Raw genomic sequence first — 15,769 nt, forward strand, 5'->3', positions numbered from 1 at the left:
GTGAAACACCTACAACCTCCGAAGACAAACAGTTCCACTGGTTAGAATTTTTTCCTTAATTCCAGGTTGCTTCTCTCCTTGATTAGTTTCTATCCATTGTTTCTTTTCTTGCCTTCTGGTACTTTGGAAATTAAGTCGACCCCTCTTCTTTGTATCAGTCCATCAAATAATGGAATATTGCTATCATGACACCCATAATCCTTTTCTCTAGATTGGCCTACTCAATTCTTGCAACTGTTCTTCATGTTTTTGTCTCCAAGCCTTTAATCATCTCAGTTGCTCTTCTCTGCATTTTTTTTCAAAAGTCTCAACATCTTTTTTGTAACGTGGTGGCCAGAACTGGAGGCAATATTCCAGGTGTGGCCTTATTCAAGATTTAAAAAGAAATACTAATATTTCACGGGATTTTGATTCCATGCCTCTGTTTATACAACCAAGGACCGTATCAGCCTTTTTGGCTGCTTCCACACACTGCAGGCTCAATATAGTAAGAATAGTATATGAAATATTCGATAGTATATCAACTACTTATAAAAATGAAATATATAGGTTGTATTTTAAAGGAATCCATCTTTAAAGAAGCAACAGCCAATTTTTTTACCATTTTACTCTATATTTACCAATTATACTCTATTACCCTTTATTGGACACACTTATTTTTTTTAATGCAGGAGATCACTTGAACATATCAATATCTCTATTGGAGTCTAATATTATGGTTATCCTTATAGCAATATATAAACAGTGAGTGGAGCAACTCAACTTCAGTGCACTTCCTGCAGGCTTGGCTGCAAGCTAACAATTTTTTCCTTTACTCTTTGCTGGGAAGGTTTGTTCAAATGGAAGCAATCGGAAGACATTTATACAAATCAGTTCTCTCCTTTGAGGTTGTAGTGGAAGGCTGAAGATTCTCTTGCATCTAAATCTTATATTTTCAGCCCTCCCCAAATCCATAGCGTGCCCCATTTTTGACCTTTGGATCCACAAATTTTCCAATATGAAAAAGGACAATAGTGAAAACATACAAGATCAAGTTTCCTACCCTTTTTTCATTGAGAAGAAAAATAAGCATATCAAACCATCAAAGTCTTCACATCATTTATTTTTGACTAGAACAAAAACCAACCACCAGACTTTCTTAATAATGAATGGGAAAACTCCTATAGTATCTATTATAACCTCTGCAATTATTTATGGTTGAAAAATGGTTGAAAAGCTTTTCTTCCTGAATGTGAAAAAGTTGTCTCCCATGACATTAAATGTGAGTTGTGGTGCAAGCAGTTTAAGTTGGATCCCAGATTTTCTCATTCTGATCCAAGCAGTGACAGCAGATGTAAATTCTATCAAGAATGCAAAATTCATTAAAGATTTAATTGTAAATCAGACCCTTTGGCCTTAATGTATATATGTCATTTTTTCTGCCCCTTTAATTTGACTTTCTCTACTTAAGCATTAGCACTGAAGCCAGTTTTGTGAAGCTTCTTGAGGAACTCAATTTGTTTTTAGGATGACATCTTCACATAGAATCCAAAACCTGTCACCTTGAAATGAAATCCATGCTGATTCAGTGACCTCATTAATTTTTGTAAGTAGATATAAATGCCAGCCTTTCTTTTTTGTAGAAATCAGAATAAAAAAACGGTCTACCATGCTGGATACGGAACTAGAGGCAGAACAAATTATTGTGTACATACTCCAAAATTGCTGTCCAGGAAGGGAGTGATTTGCCAAAGCAATCAGTGCTTCCCATTGATCTCAGATGAAATCTCTTCTTATATTCTTTATTTCTTACATTGGTGTGCTGGTCTATTCCCATGCACTGAGAAGTTGGCAATGTCGTTAGGTCATTCGAAATGCCAGAATAAGGTAAACATATACAGTCCATGAAATATATGAATTTAAAAGTCCACAAATGTCCATAGCTAAAATGCAAATCCATTGAAAATTAATTAATCTTCTATTGCCATACATTGAGAAGTTAGTAATGTCATTAGAATGTTCTGAACACCAAAATAAGGAAAACATATAAATGAAATATATATATATATATATATATATATATATATATATATATATATATATATATATTCCACATATAAAAAGGCAAAGAAATTACTAGACCTACAAATATGAATCAAATTTCCTATATACTATCCATGCATAAACTAGTTTTCCATCAATTTCTGCAACCCTGAAATGAAGCTTGCTAAATGCAGATAGGTGTAAACCAGTGGTTCTCAACCTTTCTAATGCCGTGACCCCATAATACAGTTCCCCATGTTGTGGTGACCCCCAACCACTTATACATCACTGGGTGCCAGGGGCGTGGCCAAAGAAAAAGAGGAAAAATGGCAGACAGCCTTGTTTGGCGACCCCCGTGAAATGGTCGTTCGACCCCAAATGGGGTCCAGACCCACAGGTTGAGAACCACTGGTGTAAACGGTTCTCAATATGGAAAAGAGTTCTTTAGACACTCCTTTAAGACATCCTTGACCTTCTGATTTCTCAGAATGTAAATAAAAGGATTCAATAATGGAGTAATAACTGCAGTGACAAGTGCAATGGATTTTTGCACACCCTGCGAACGTCCTTTGGTGGGTAAGGAGTACATGAAGATGGAACTGCCATAGAATATGGTAGCTACTGTAATGTGGGAAGCACAGGTGGAAAAGGTCTTCTTCTGGCCTTTGGTGGAATGCATCCGTAGGACAGTGGAAATAATATAGAGGTAGGAGACCCCGTTGACAGATAAGGAGGTGAGCAGCACCATTAAAGAGAAAGCTATCTCAAAGTCCAAAAGGAAATGGACATTCTTGCTGCAAGAAAGCTTTACAATTGGGGCATAGTCACAGAAATAATGGTCAAGGAGGTTAGAGCCACAGAAAGACAGACTGAGAAGGAAGAGCAGTGGAATGAGAAGGAGAAGGAATCCCCCAGTCCAGCAGCCCAGAACCAAGAAGACACAGAGATGTTTGTTCATGATGATGACATAATGGAGTGGGTAGCAGATAGCAACATAGCGATCAAAGGCCATCACAGCAATAAGAACACACTCACAGGTACCCAAGGAGAAGTAGAAATAGCATTGGGCAATACATCCCCCAAAAGAAATAGCTTTGTTCGAAGAAATCAGGCTGACGAGCATCTTTGGGCAGATTGTCAAGACAAAGAAAGTCTCCAGAAGAGACAAGTTGCAGAGGAAGAAGTACATGGGGGTTTGGAGGCGTTGGTCCATGCATACCAGTGAGATGATGGTGAAATTCCCAGTTAATGTAAGCAGAAAAATCAACAGGAACATCCAAAACAAGAAGCATTCCAAGATCCTGGAAAGTTGGAAGCCAACTAAGATGAACTCAGTCACCTCTGTGATTTTGGGAGAGTTCAGTTCCATGTCCAATAGGAGTCTGAAGGGTCTTGCAGCATGAATTCTTAGAATTTCAACACACCCTGAAACTTCAGAACAGATTATCAGAATTCCAGATTGTTTCAGCATATAAACTTGTAATTGTCCACATTCAAAATATGAAGGATATCAATTTCTGTGCTGTTTCTGGATTCTGTCTTGAGGTGCTTTTCAATAAGATCACACATCCCAGTAAATTATATTGTTTGAAAACAACAGTCCAAAATGCATACAGTAGCTAGTGCATCATCCCTTACCCATATTTTACCCCCCCCAAAAGCGATTTTCTTAAGAAATCCACATGAACAGTGCATTCTTTCTTTTCTTAGATATTTGTCCTTATTTTTGAAGACTAAGGATTCCTACATAACATGGTGTTAAAGTCCACCATCCCAGAATAGACATTAATTTTTATATACTGTTTCAAAGATGCACTATTTTTAAGTTATTTATCTAGCCAAAAGTGTTGATAACAGTAGTTTTCATTCATTTTATCGTTTCTGTCCTCATCTGCAGTCACCTCAATTTTGATGATCTTCTCAGTGAAATATCAAGAACATGGAGAAAATGAGACCAACTTTTTTCATCTTTGGTTGCAGATTTGTGTCACATCCGTTGACTACATGGGTTGGATATCCTGCCTGGGTTTCATTGCTGTTATGAAGCTGAACATATGCACTGCAAGCTAGGAAAATCAGGCCTAATATTAAAGTTTGATGCCACCAAAATGAATACATTTACTTAAAAAACTTTACTCTCTGGGGAACCTATTAACAAATGTCTCCAAGGATGTATCTCAAAATATACTTTTTAAATGCTGATTTATTTAACTGATTGTTAAAGAGGGAGATTGCTGCCTTGGAATTAATCATATGTTAAGTTTATTTCTGGGGAAAAGTGTCACAGGATGGAGGAAAATAAAAACATATCCTACAGTATGTGTAGGCAAAGCAATCAGAATGTCAGTCTAAAAAAGACTAAATTGGAAGTGACCACGTGAGATCTTCCTGCTGACAGTTTGGGATGTGGAGATGAAAATAGGAACCACTACTTCCTTTCTTTTTCCAGATTCAAGCTAGACCTCTCACTGATGATCATCCCAAAGTTTCATTCTTGGGGCCACTAGTTTCTCCCAGTTACACCTTACGAGAAGGATTCTTGTGATGTTTTCAGATACAGTATGTATTGCCTCTGATTTGTAGACATAATGAAAGACAGTTTAACCATGTACAAAATGGCTTCTACCAGCAGAAATTAAAATGAGATAAAAGCATAACATCATAACAATGATATGAATACTTTTATATGTAGATTGCAAGGGGTGAAAATGTTAGGCATCAAAAATAAGGGAATAAAAATTGATAGTTCCTTTTTTTTCAATACTTTTTTTCAGTATTGGAGTATAATAACTTCTGGAGGCAAGTTCTCCACTGATTATTATTTTTTCACTGTCAAGAACTTCTCCTTAGTTCTAGGTTACTTCTCTCTTTGTTTGGTTTGCATCCATAGTTTCTTATCTTGCCTTCTGGTGCTTTGGAGAATAGCTTCACCCCCCACTTGTTTGTGGCAGCCCCTTAAATATTGGAACACTGCTATCATGTCATCCCTAGTCCTTCTTTTCATTAGACTAGATGTATGCATTTTAACCTTCATCCCCCAAATCATCTTTATCTGTTCACATTGATTCTGTTAACATTCATATGTTCTCATTGATTTTAGGTAAAAAATATTGAAAGAGAATTTGAACCCATCTCAGAAGAACAGTCTGGAGAACATTGAGCAAAGGTGAGATAACCAAAATATCATCATCCAGAAAGAGATTTTTGCGTGTCCACAAGGATGAATTGTTTTTGACAGGCTGAAACATGGAGGGGTCCCTTGTAGCTCCACTTGGATTAACCACACTCAGAAGTAGACTACAGTGAAGAATTGCTCTGTTTGGAATAACATATTAGAAGAATCGTGGTCTGATTCAAAGTATCAGGTTTTTAACTTCTCTTTGATTTTTAATGCAAAGAATGGAAACAGATAAGCTGATGCTTATTTGAAACATGCAATTAAAAGAAGAATGGGGATCTGGAAATTAATATCTTCACTCTGTTTTTAGGAATGAACTAATGGCAAATAGGACCACAATAAAGGAATTCACACTGTTAGGGCTGAATGCCAACCTTCCACTTGAAGTTAGCCTTTTTCTCCTCCTGCTTGGGATTTATCTTTTGACATTAATAGGAAACACAATGATTGTTATTATCACACTGGTGAATGTTCAACTCTGTAGCCCAATGTATTTCTTCCTCCGACATTTGGCATGGGTAGATATTGGGTATATGAGTACTATAATTCCCAAAGCACTGGTCAACATAGCTACTGGTACTAAGAGCATCTCTTTAGCTGGTTGCTTCATACAGGAATTTCTTTATTTCGTCCTTGGCACCATTGTGTTTTTCCTACTGGCCACAATGTCTGTTGATCGTTACATAGCCATCTGCAACCCTCTTCACTATACAACCATCATGAATCCCCAAATCTGCTCATTATTAGTATTTTCTTGTTTGGTTGGGGGTTTTTCACTAATTCTAGTTGTATCCATTCCTTTATTTCTTATGCCATTTTGTGGTCCTAACGTCATGAATCATTTTTTTTTGTGACTATGGACCCCTAATGAAGCTGATATGTATTGACACCAGCTTCCTAGAAATGACTTATTTTGTAGTTGCTATATTCATTCTGCTTGGGACCTTAAGTGTTAACATTGTCTCTTATGTCAAAATCATTTCCACCATTCTGCGTATTCCATCAGCTACTGGGAGGAAGAAGACCTTCTCCACTGTTGCTTCTCACATGACTGTGGTCACTGTCACTTACAGCAGTTGTATTTTCATGTATATCAAGCCAAAAGGCACCATTGGATTAGACTACAACAAAATAGTGGCTCTTCTGAATACTGTTATTGCTCCCTTTCTCATCCCAATTGCATACTCTTTGAGGAACAGACAAGTGCAGGATGCTTTGAAGGCTAAACTGAGACACAAGATTGGTTTTGCAAAAAAATGACATGATTGGCTATTGCTAGGGCTCCGAAAAAGATGTTCGGATTTAATGTCTTTGAATGGATTGTGCTGCCTTCAGATGTAATAATTACCCATTGAGATGGTCTTATAAGGGGATTTGAGAAAGCATAGAGTAGTGGTGATAAACCTATGGCATGCATGCCAGAGGGGGCACTCAGAGCTCTCTTTGTAGGCATGCACGCCTCACTCTTTGGCTAGTTTTTTGCAGGAAAAAAGCCATTTCTCAAGCCCCTTCATAGCCAAAACAAGCCTCTGGAGCCAGCGTGCTCTTTTCAGCTTCGAATTATATCAAATCTGACACCCAAAACAGATTAACAGATGACCTGAGTGCTGCATATGTTGCTTTCAAACTTACAAAGTATAAGCCAAAGTTAGACAAATTATCAGCATGCATACAACAACAAAAATCACATTAATGGTTCAAAAGCATGCCTAATGCAAACTGTTTACCTTTCAAAAAAAATTGTATGTATCATTGAAATCTTTGTTATGGTTTTTTTTTCTTTTAAGACAAAAGATGTCAATCTAGGAGTTGTTTTTTTAAACTAAAACCTCGGTATTCAGATTAAATTGTAGTATTGGCACTTTGCAATAAATAAGTGGGTTTTGGGTTGCATTTTGGGCACTCGGTCTCTAAATGTTTCGCTGTCACTGGCATAGAGGATGGGATAATCAAGAATAAAAACATCTGATTGACATCAAAGGCCAAATACCTGAAAAAATTGGTTTGCTTGTGAAGAACAATGGAAAAAGATAATTGCCCATCTCTCCTGGTTGTCCATTTACAAAACACATCTGGTTGCACATTATGTGACCTAGGAGATATGAGAGCTTCACCTAATGCATCCTCAAAGCTCTTACCATCTTCAGAAGCAGACCATACAGCCACCATCTCCTGATTGTTTCTTGGGTTCAAGTATGTTTTATTAGTTGGCACTCTGTGTGGATCATATGCAATACAATATAGTACAATAAGATATTTGGTTTTGGTTTACTTATGGGAGTCAATACTGGTGAATGTAGCTTTCCCTCTTGATGTTTATCACAGGGTAGAATAACTGAACTGGAGAATGAAGCTCAGTGATTATAGAATATCAGCAGGCAATGGTCCCATTGATAAAGCTGGATGTAACAGAAAATACATAGTAAAGGCATGAAACGTGAGATCTAGACCTAGAGAATGTTGCCAATATAGAAATTAATGGTTGTAAGGTGCTCATAGTACCTTAATGTGAGGTGAGCAGTAAATTTGGTTTAAAAAATAAAATGAATAAAACAAGTATCTAATTAAGCGGTTTTGTTGGTTAATTCAAACCAAAACACAAGTCTAAGGACTTTTTAAATTATACCATCTTATTTCTCAAGATCTATCAAGAATTCATGCAAAGTTGCTTTGGGATATTGGAGAAATATGATAGACAAGACCTCCCTTCCTTTATCTTACTCAATATGACTCACAGTTCTCATTTATAAATATTTTTTGACATCCAAATAGCTAGCAAAGGTTGAAAGCAGAGGGAAGTTCTTGAATGTCTCAGAATGCAAGCAAAACTACAGTTAATAAAAGAAATACGAGTCCAGATCAGAAACGGGCATTGACATCCAAGACTGACCATGTTTTGTGATGCTCTGGAATCCTCCCTCAAATAATTTCTGCCTGAATTCACTCTCCCATTGGGAGGCTCAGTTTTATTACCAATGGCCAATGGAATTAGACATGGCCAAGTCCATTTGATTCCCACCGTTTTCAATGAGTTTTGTAAATGTGTGCTTGAAATACTTGAAATTGATTGAGAGAGAACTGATTTGTGTTATTAGATCTGAATTGAATAGCTAATCAAATAAATCCTCAATTGAAGTGAAGACATCCCTTGGAACATGCACACAATGGTCTTCTCTGTCTTTGGGTTTGACATCAACAATAGAGGGAGATACAGAATACTTGATACAGATTCCTTGTAATGCATTTCTCTGCATTGAGATGTCCCTGAGGGATCTTCACAAATCAGTCTTGAATTTTTCTTATACCACATGCTTCAGAACTGTAACTAGCTCTATTGAGTATAAGATGTTGTTTCTGTGTTCATTGCTATGGAAAGATATTAAAGATGAAGGCTGAGATATTGCAGAAGGGGTATATCCATGAGCGAAGAAGACAAGGCTTCTTTTCAAAAGCCCTGTGAATGGAGAGTGCTATGCTTCCCAAACATTAAATTAAGGGGTAATATCTTATTAGATTCTTTTGCTTTGATTTGTAGGCATAACAAAACATTGATTAACCAACTAGAAAATAGCTTTTATGTAGATTGCAAGGAGCAAAAATGTAGTTTGCATCCGAAAAATAACTTAGGAAGCAAAATTTGATAGCTAGCTGCTTCAAAACAGTAACTAGTTCTATTGTTTATGAGAGGTTGCTTCCATCTTCACTGTCATGAAAAGGTATAGAAGAAAGAGGCAGAAAAACTGCATAGGGGCTACATATGTGAGCCAAGAAGACATCTCCTCAAAGTACTAAGAATGGAAAATGCCATGCTTCTCAACAAACTAAATTAAAGGGGTAATATTTTAACAGATGTTTTTGCTTTGCCTCTGATTTGAAAGCAAAACCGACATAGTTTAAAAATCTAGAGAAGTAAATGCTATTTTCTATATATATGTTTGGGATAAGGAGATGAAAATAGAAGCCACTACTTCTTTTCTTCTTCCAGATGCAAGCTAGACCTCTCACTGATGATCATCCCAAAGTTTCATTCTTGGAGCCACTAGTTTATCCAGTTCATGTACACCTTATGAGAAGGATTTTTGTGATGTTTTCAGATACAGTATGTATTGTGCAATTGTCTATGCATGATTCAGAGGTAGCAACAGGAAGCCACTAGGAATTATGATCAGTTTGGTGACGTTGTCCTCCCATCACTTATATCAGATATGGCCAATAGGAAACCATAGAGAGAGCTATAAGGTCTAGGACCTTAAACTGGAAAAGGACAATTCTAGTTCACATTTGTCCTCAACGGCTTCTAACACTACGTGTCAGTGGTATTATAAGCAGCACAGCCTCATTATCCATGATAATTCAGAAATCTATACCTTCCAGTATGCTATGTGAAGTAGCACAGATGATGAGAGTCATTCATAGAACCTCAGCAATTATGGTTAAATTGATTTATAATATAGAATTTCACTTCCAGAGAACCAGTTGGGTTCTTCCTTCCAGAAGACATAGACTTCAGTAAATACATGCCTGAAGAAAAGCCTTAAGTGAAGGCATCATTCTGCCTGTCAATCAAGAAGGCATAACTGACAGCATTAAATAGAAAGATGCAAAACTCCATTGATAGAAGATAGTACAGGAGGGAATGGATATTTTCACATCAATGTCACCCAAGAGATTTCATCTTATTATTGCAAGCTCTGCATGACATAAAAGAAATGTATTTTATGATCAGTGTGTTTTACTTGTACCAATAGAAGTGAAAGCCACTTGTGGTAAGTTAAAAGAGTTCCTACATGGTTCTCTTAATGTTCCCTTAGTGTGCTTTTGAGCTCCGCATATTTTGTTGAATATACTTACTTAAAGAATACTTTACTTGGCCAAGTGTGATTTATCTCTAGTGTAGAAGCTCTCAGTGTTTAATGGAGTGGAGTGGAGTGGAGTAGAGTAGAGTAGAGTAGAGTAGAGTAGAGTAGAGTAGAGTGGAGTGGAGTAGAGTAGAGTAGAGTAGAGTAGAGTAGAGTAGAGTAGAGTAGAGTAGAGTAGAGTAGAGTAGAGTAGAGTAGAGTAGAGTAGAATAGAATAGAATAGAAAAGAATAGAATAGAATAGAATAGAATAGAGGACCTTGGAGGTCATATACCTCAACTCTCTGCTCAAGCAGGAAACCCTATACCATTTCAGACAAATATTTGTCCAATTTCTTCTTAAAAACTTTCAGTGTTGGGGCATTCACAACTTCTGGAGGCAGGTTGTTCCACTGATCCTTAGTTCTAGGCTGCTTCTCTCCTTGATTGATTTCCATCCATTGCCCCTTGTCCTGTCCTCAGGTGTTTTGGAGAATAGATTGACCTCTTCTACTTTGTGGCAAGAGGTTTATATACAGGACTGTAATTTTATATAATTACATAAAAAGAAGTATCTTCATATACTTCTCTATAAAGGCATTCATGCTAGAGTTTTAATATTATAGACATTCTTTGATCATGAAATATGGGAATGAATAATTTGAGTGAATATCACATAATAGCAGCAATGCCCCCTTCCTCCATAAAAACAAGTTCTTGTTTTATTAAAAACCACACACTCAGTGACTGAAAAACAATCATCCAACCAAAATATCTTCTTTTGCAGAGTTATATTTTGAAGGAAGGTTGACCATCAGTTCTCAGTTTCTGCTCCTTGAGAGAAGTCATTTCAGTGCTGGTACATTTCTATCAGAAGAGGCATGAAGGAGAAGAACCCAATCTCTTGACTTCAGAAGGCTGGGGGGATTTTTCATGAGAGGTCTCCAGTTTTGAACTTGGGACTTAAGAGAAGAAGGCAAAATATATATTTTCTAATGACACCAATCTGCAGTGCGTTGTTACTTTGTTTGATTTTTCTCCACCAGCAAATTCACAATGAGAACTAGGACTCAGAATAGCACAACACATGTGACAGAATTCATCTTAATTGGCTTCCAACTACCTAGGCCCATGGAATTCTTCCTTTTTTCATTGCTTCTGGTTGTGTTTTTTTTCACCTTAGCTGGAAACCACATGATTATCACTCTGGTATGCATAGACCAACGCTTGCAAACCCCCATGTATTTCTTCCTTTTCAACATCTAATTTTTGGAGATATTTTTTGTTCTGACAATCACACCAAAAATGATGATGGATTTAGTTTCTCAGAACAAATCTATCTCTTTCTTGGGCTGCATCAGTCAATGCTATTCTTATTTCTTCTTTGGTACCTGTGAAATCATCCTGATTGCCGTAATGGCCTTTGACCGCCACATTGCTATCTGTCATCCGTTGCGCTACACAATCATCATGAATGGACGGGTTTGTGTGAATTTGATATTGGTGTGCTGGATTGGTGCTTTCATGAATAATTTTGGCCCCATTGTTCTCCTGAGCCAACTGTCCTTCTGCAGCTCTAACGTTATTGATCATTTCTTCTGTGACTATGCTCCACTGATAAAGCTTTCTTGCAATGATGTAGATACTCTCCTGACTCTGGAATCTACCCTCTCTCCTCTGGTGTTACTCAGCTCTTTCTGTGTAAATGTCGTCTCTTATCTCTACATAGTTGTGACTGTCTTGAGCATGCAGATCAGTGGCAACCGTGGGAAGACTTTTTCAACCTGTGCCTCTCATCTAACAGTCGCTTCCATCTTCTATGGCAGTGCCATCTTCATGTACTCTTTGCCCAGCAAGGGTCATTCTCGGGATGCCCAGAAAGCTGTGGCAGTTCTAACTGCTGTGGTCACCCCATTACTGAACCCTTTTATTTACACTTTCAGGAATGAGAAGGTCAAAGATGCTTTCCGAGACTGTTTGCAAAGGCACAAACGTATTTTGTGAGAAGAAACCATTGGAAACACTTAGTCAACCTTGGCTGATCTCAAAAAAATCAACATAGAGTTGGTGTTTGTTGATACATGGATAAGAGAACTATCACCTACTGCTGTAGTCTAGATTGGGATATCAAAAATACATTCCAGAAGAGCACAGTGAAAAAAGAGCTTCTGTGCTTCTACTAGAAGAATAGCACGGGTATGGCCACAGTTACATCAGAGTTAAATTTTGTGAAAGGTGGTTTTTATATTATGGTGGATTGTTCAGGACTTGGAAACAATCTGTGTACATTTTGATGCTTTGAAATTGTTGCATTTTTATTTCTAGTTGTAATCTTGGTCTTGAATGAAGACTAGCACTGAAATTCTCCTCTATTGGGACTAGAATTCTTGCTTGGCTGTTCCTTAGATCTCAGCACTCTTGTTTGATCTTTCACTCTTCTTGGCTTTTAATTTCTAAGTTACTATTAGAGGAGTGTAACTGGTGATGTAGTTTCAAATATATGTGTAAGTATGCAAGGAACAGAATTATTTTCACCCACGTAATGTGAAACTGTCACATCATCCTTTTGAAAAAAAATCATTTTGGGTTGCAGTATCAATACTATTTAAGAAAAAAAAACAGCTGACATGAATTGATTTGTTTCCTAATTATAATTTAAGTCTTATATGAGAAATATTTCCAAATTGGGAACAGAACAGAAATGATATAAAGAAATGATGATGTATATTTGGAGGTATGAAACTGTGGAAGCTGGGAGGAAATAAGTAAGGTGTTGTGTCTGGATACAGATCAATGACCTTTGAGTCATCACAGCATGATTCTAGTGGAGAAAAGGTGACATATTTCCTACATATGATGTGACGTTCCAGATGGATTATACACTACCCATGATTCAACAGATCACTTCTTTTCATTATTTCTCCAATCATGTCCCCCCTCCCTAAAACAGGAATGTCCCAATGCTTTGTGTGACAGCTATTCCGCAACTATTTCTTAGCTTTATAAGAAAAGGTCGCACCAGCCACATAGTCAGATGAACAGAACAGAACAGAGTAGAATAGTTTTGTTGACCAAGTTTTATCGGACACAGAAGGAATTTGTCTCTGGTGCATAAACTCTCAATGTACATACAAATAACAAAGTAATCTAATCATAAGACACCCATAAGAGAATGTAATAGAAAAGATAAGCTACATCCTTAGACATAAGTCAGTAAGACATAAGACAGTATTGTGGGAATTTCGTGTTTTAGCAGAAGCACCTAATTCCCACAATAACTCCCCCACAGAAAGAAGTGGGAGGGTGAGATTGAGCATCATGAATGGTCAAGAGGAAGGGTTGCATTCAACTAGAAAATTAATTTGGTTTTAAATACAGCCTAATTATTTATTTAAAATGTTTACATAGCTGTCCATCTTATAAACAACTTTCAATTCAATCCAATCCAACCTAACACAATACCATTTTAATCCAATCCAATCCCATCCTGACTTTTCTAACACCTTTTGCACTGTGTGCTTCAAAAAGTAACAAAGCCTGTATCATAGTTACAGATCACAGAGAATTGGGTTCACAGAGGTTAAGTCAAAAGCAAACCACAACAAAACTTGGTATGTTGCATGACAGAGAAGAAAACAAAGCACAACGTATGAGGAACATGAGCACAATGATATTCTCTGTCTTTGGGTTTGACATCAATAAAGGAAGCAGATAGAGAATACTTGAGGGGTCCTTGGTGCTCTCTGAGCTTGTTCATTTTCTTGCAGATATTTCATCACCCAACCTAGGTAACCTGCTCAGTTACCTAGTAATACTTGGGGTATTGTTTACTTGATTATTGGTCTGATGTTAACATTGGAGTTAATCTATGCTGATCTGGGTGCTGGTTGCTGGTGGAGAGGTGCTTGTTAACATCTTTCCAATAGACACATAGACATTAACAACATCTATAGACTATGCAAAAGGGACTATCACCCAGCCTAAAAAGACGCAAAAAGACCCAAGCACTTCTCCATCAGCAATCAGCACCAGAAAAGCATAGATTAACTCCAAGGTTAAAATCAGACCAACAGTCAAGTAAACAATAACCCAATCAAGAAACTGCCAATGAAGCCAATAGCAAACAGCCCAATCAAAGAATCTCTATGACCATCCCCATCAACACAGATGGCAAGTCACTAGCAATAGCAATAGCAATTAGACTTATATACCGCTTCACAGTGCTTTACAGCCTTCTCTAAGCATTTTACAGAGTCAGCATATTGCCCCCAACAATCTGGGTCCTCATTTTACCAACCTTGGAAGGATGGAAGACTGAGTCAACCTTGAGCCAGTGAGACTCAAACTGCCTAATTTCTGACAGCTAGCATTGAGCTGAAGTAGCGACAATACTGCATTATAACCACTGCACCACCTCGGCTCTGTAATATAGAGTAGAACAGGGGTCTTCAAATTTGGCCCTTTTATGACTTCTGGACTTCAAGTCCCAGAATTCCTCAGCCAGGTATGCTGGCTGAGTAATTCTGGGACTTGAAGTCCACAAGACATTAAGGGGCCAAGTTTGAAGACCCCCTGGTGTAGAATATACACTAGAACAGGGGTCCTCAACCATGGCAACTTTAAGACTTGTGGACTTCAACTCCCAGAATTCCTCAGCCAGCAAAGCTAGTCTTGAATATAAACTGACAGCAAACCCCACTCCTTACTAGCACTAATGATGTTACCTAGTTTGGGTAATGAAACATCTGCAAGGAAACAAGCAAGGTCAGAGAGCACGAAGAATCCCTCATGTCAACGCTGAGCTACAAATATTCTCCTTTATTAGTAAGAGAATACTTGCTACAGATTCCTTGCAATGCGATTCTTTGCTCCTGGGGGATCTTCAGGAACAAGACTTAAAACTCTCTTATACCATATGCTTCAGAACAGTAACTAGTTCCATTCCTATGAGAGTTTGCTTCTGTTTTCATTGCCATGACATGTTATTGAAGACAAAGAGACATTGAAGAGGAAGTACATCCATGAGCCAAGAAGATGAGGCATCTTCTCAAAAGCCCTGAGAACGGAGAATGTTATGCTTCCCAAACACTGAATTAAGAAGTAATAGTTTAACAGATGCATTTGCTTTGCCTCTGATTTGTAGGCATAATGAAACACAATTTAACCATCTACAAAATGGCTTCTATCAGCAGAAATTAAAATGAGACAATAGCATAACATCATAACAATGATATGAATACTTTTACATGTAGATTGCAAGGGGTGAAAATGTTAGGCATCAAAAATAAGGGAATAAAATTTGATAGTTCCATTTGTTTCCAATACTTTTTTGAGTATTGGAGTACCATAACTTCTGGAGGCAAGTTGTTCCATTGATTATTTTTTTTTTCACTGTCAAGAAATTCTCCTTAGTTCTAGGTTATTTCTCTCTTTGTTCAGTTTGCATCCACAGTTTCTTGTCTTGCCTTCTGGTGCTTTGGAGAATAGCTTCACCCCCCACTTGTTTGTGGCAGCCCCTTAAATATTGGAACACTGCTATCATGTCATCCCAAGTCTTTCTTTTCATTAGACTAGATGTACCCAGTTCCTGCATACATTTTAATCATCTTTATCTGTTCACATTGATTCTGTTAACAATCCTCTGTTCCCATTGATTTTAGGTAAAAAAATATTGAAAGAGAATTTGAACCCATCTCAGAAGAACAGTCTGGAGAACATTGAGCAAAGGTGAG

At 37.5% G+C, this 15,769-nt stretch overlaps 3 protein-coding genes and 1 pseudogene across 3 annotated transcripts in view; 2 read left to right on the top strand and 2 right to left on the bottom strand.

The window, feature by feature from the left end:
• Window positions 1-15,769, bottom strand: part of LOC120302048 (olfactory receptor 49-like) — a 39,969-nt gene that overhangs the window by 4,280 nt on the left and 19,920 nt on the right. The window lies entirely within an intron of this gene.
• On the bottom strand, window positions 2,447-3,391 carry LOC120302075 (olfactory receptor 6M1-like). The gene has a single exon (XM_039330007.1). It carries the CDS (start codon window positions 3,389-3,391, stop codon window positions 2,447-2,449), a length of 945 nt encoding a protein of 314 aa, XP_039185941.1.
• LOC120302076 lies at window positions 5,521-6,460 on the top strand (annotated as a pseudogene).
• On the top strand, window positions 11,454-12,041 carry LOC120302078 (olfactory receptor 6M1-like). Its single transcript, XM_039330008.1, has one exon. It carries the CDS (start codon window positions 11,454-11,456, stop codon window positions 12,039-12,041), a length of 588 nt encoding a protein of 195 aa, XP_039185942.1.

The sequence above is a fragment of the Crotalus tigris genome, unplaced genomic scaffold, assembly GCF_016545835.1.
Source record: "Crotalus tigris isolate CLP2741 ecotype Arizona unplaced genomic scaffold, ASM1654583v1 scf7180000024422.1470167, whole genome shotgun sequence".
Taxonomy (NCBI): Eukaryota; Metazoa; Chordata; class Lepidosauria; order Squamata; family Viperidae; genus Crotalus; species Crotalus tigris.

What these genes read in the sequence shown, in the direction of transcription:
- LOC120302075 (XM_039330007.1), bottom strand. Translation starts at nt 3,391, where the DNA reads ATGGAACTGAACTCTCCCAAAATCACAGAGGTGACTGAGTTCATCTTA.
- LOC120302078 (XM_039330008.1), top strand. Translation starts at nt 11,454, where the DNA reads ATGGCCTTTGACCGCCACATTGCTATCTGTCATCCGTTGCGCTACACA.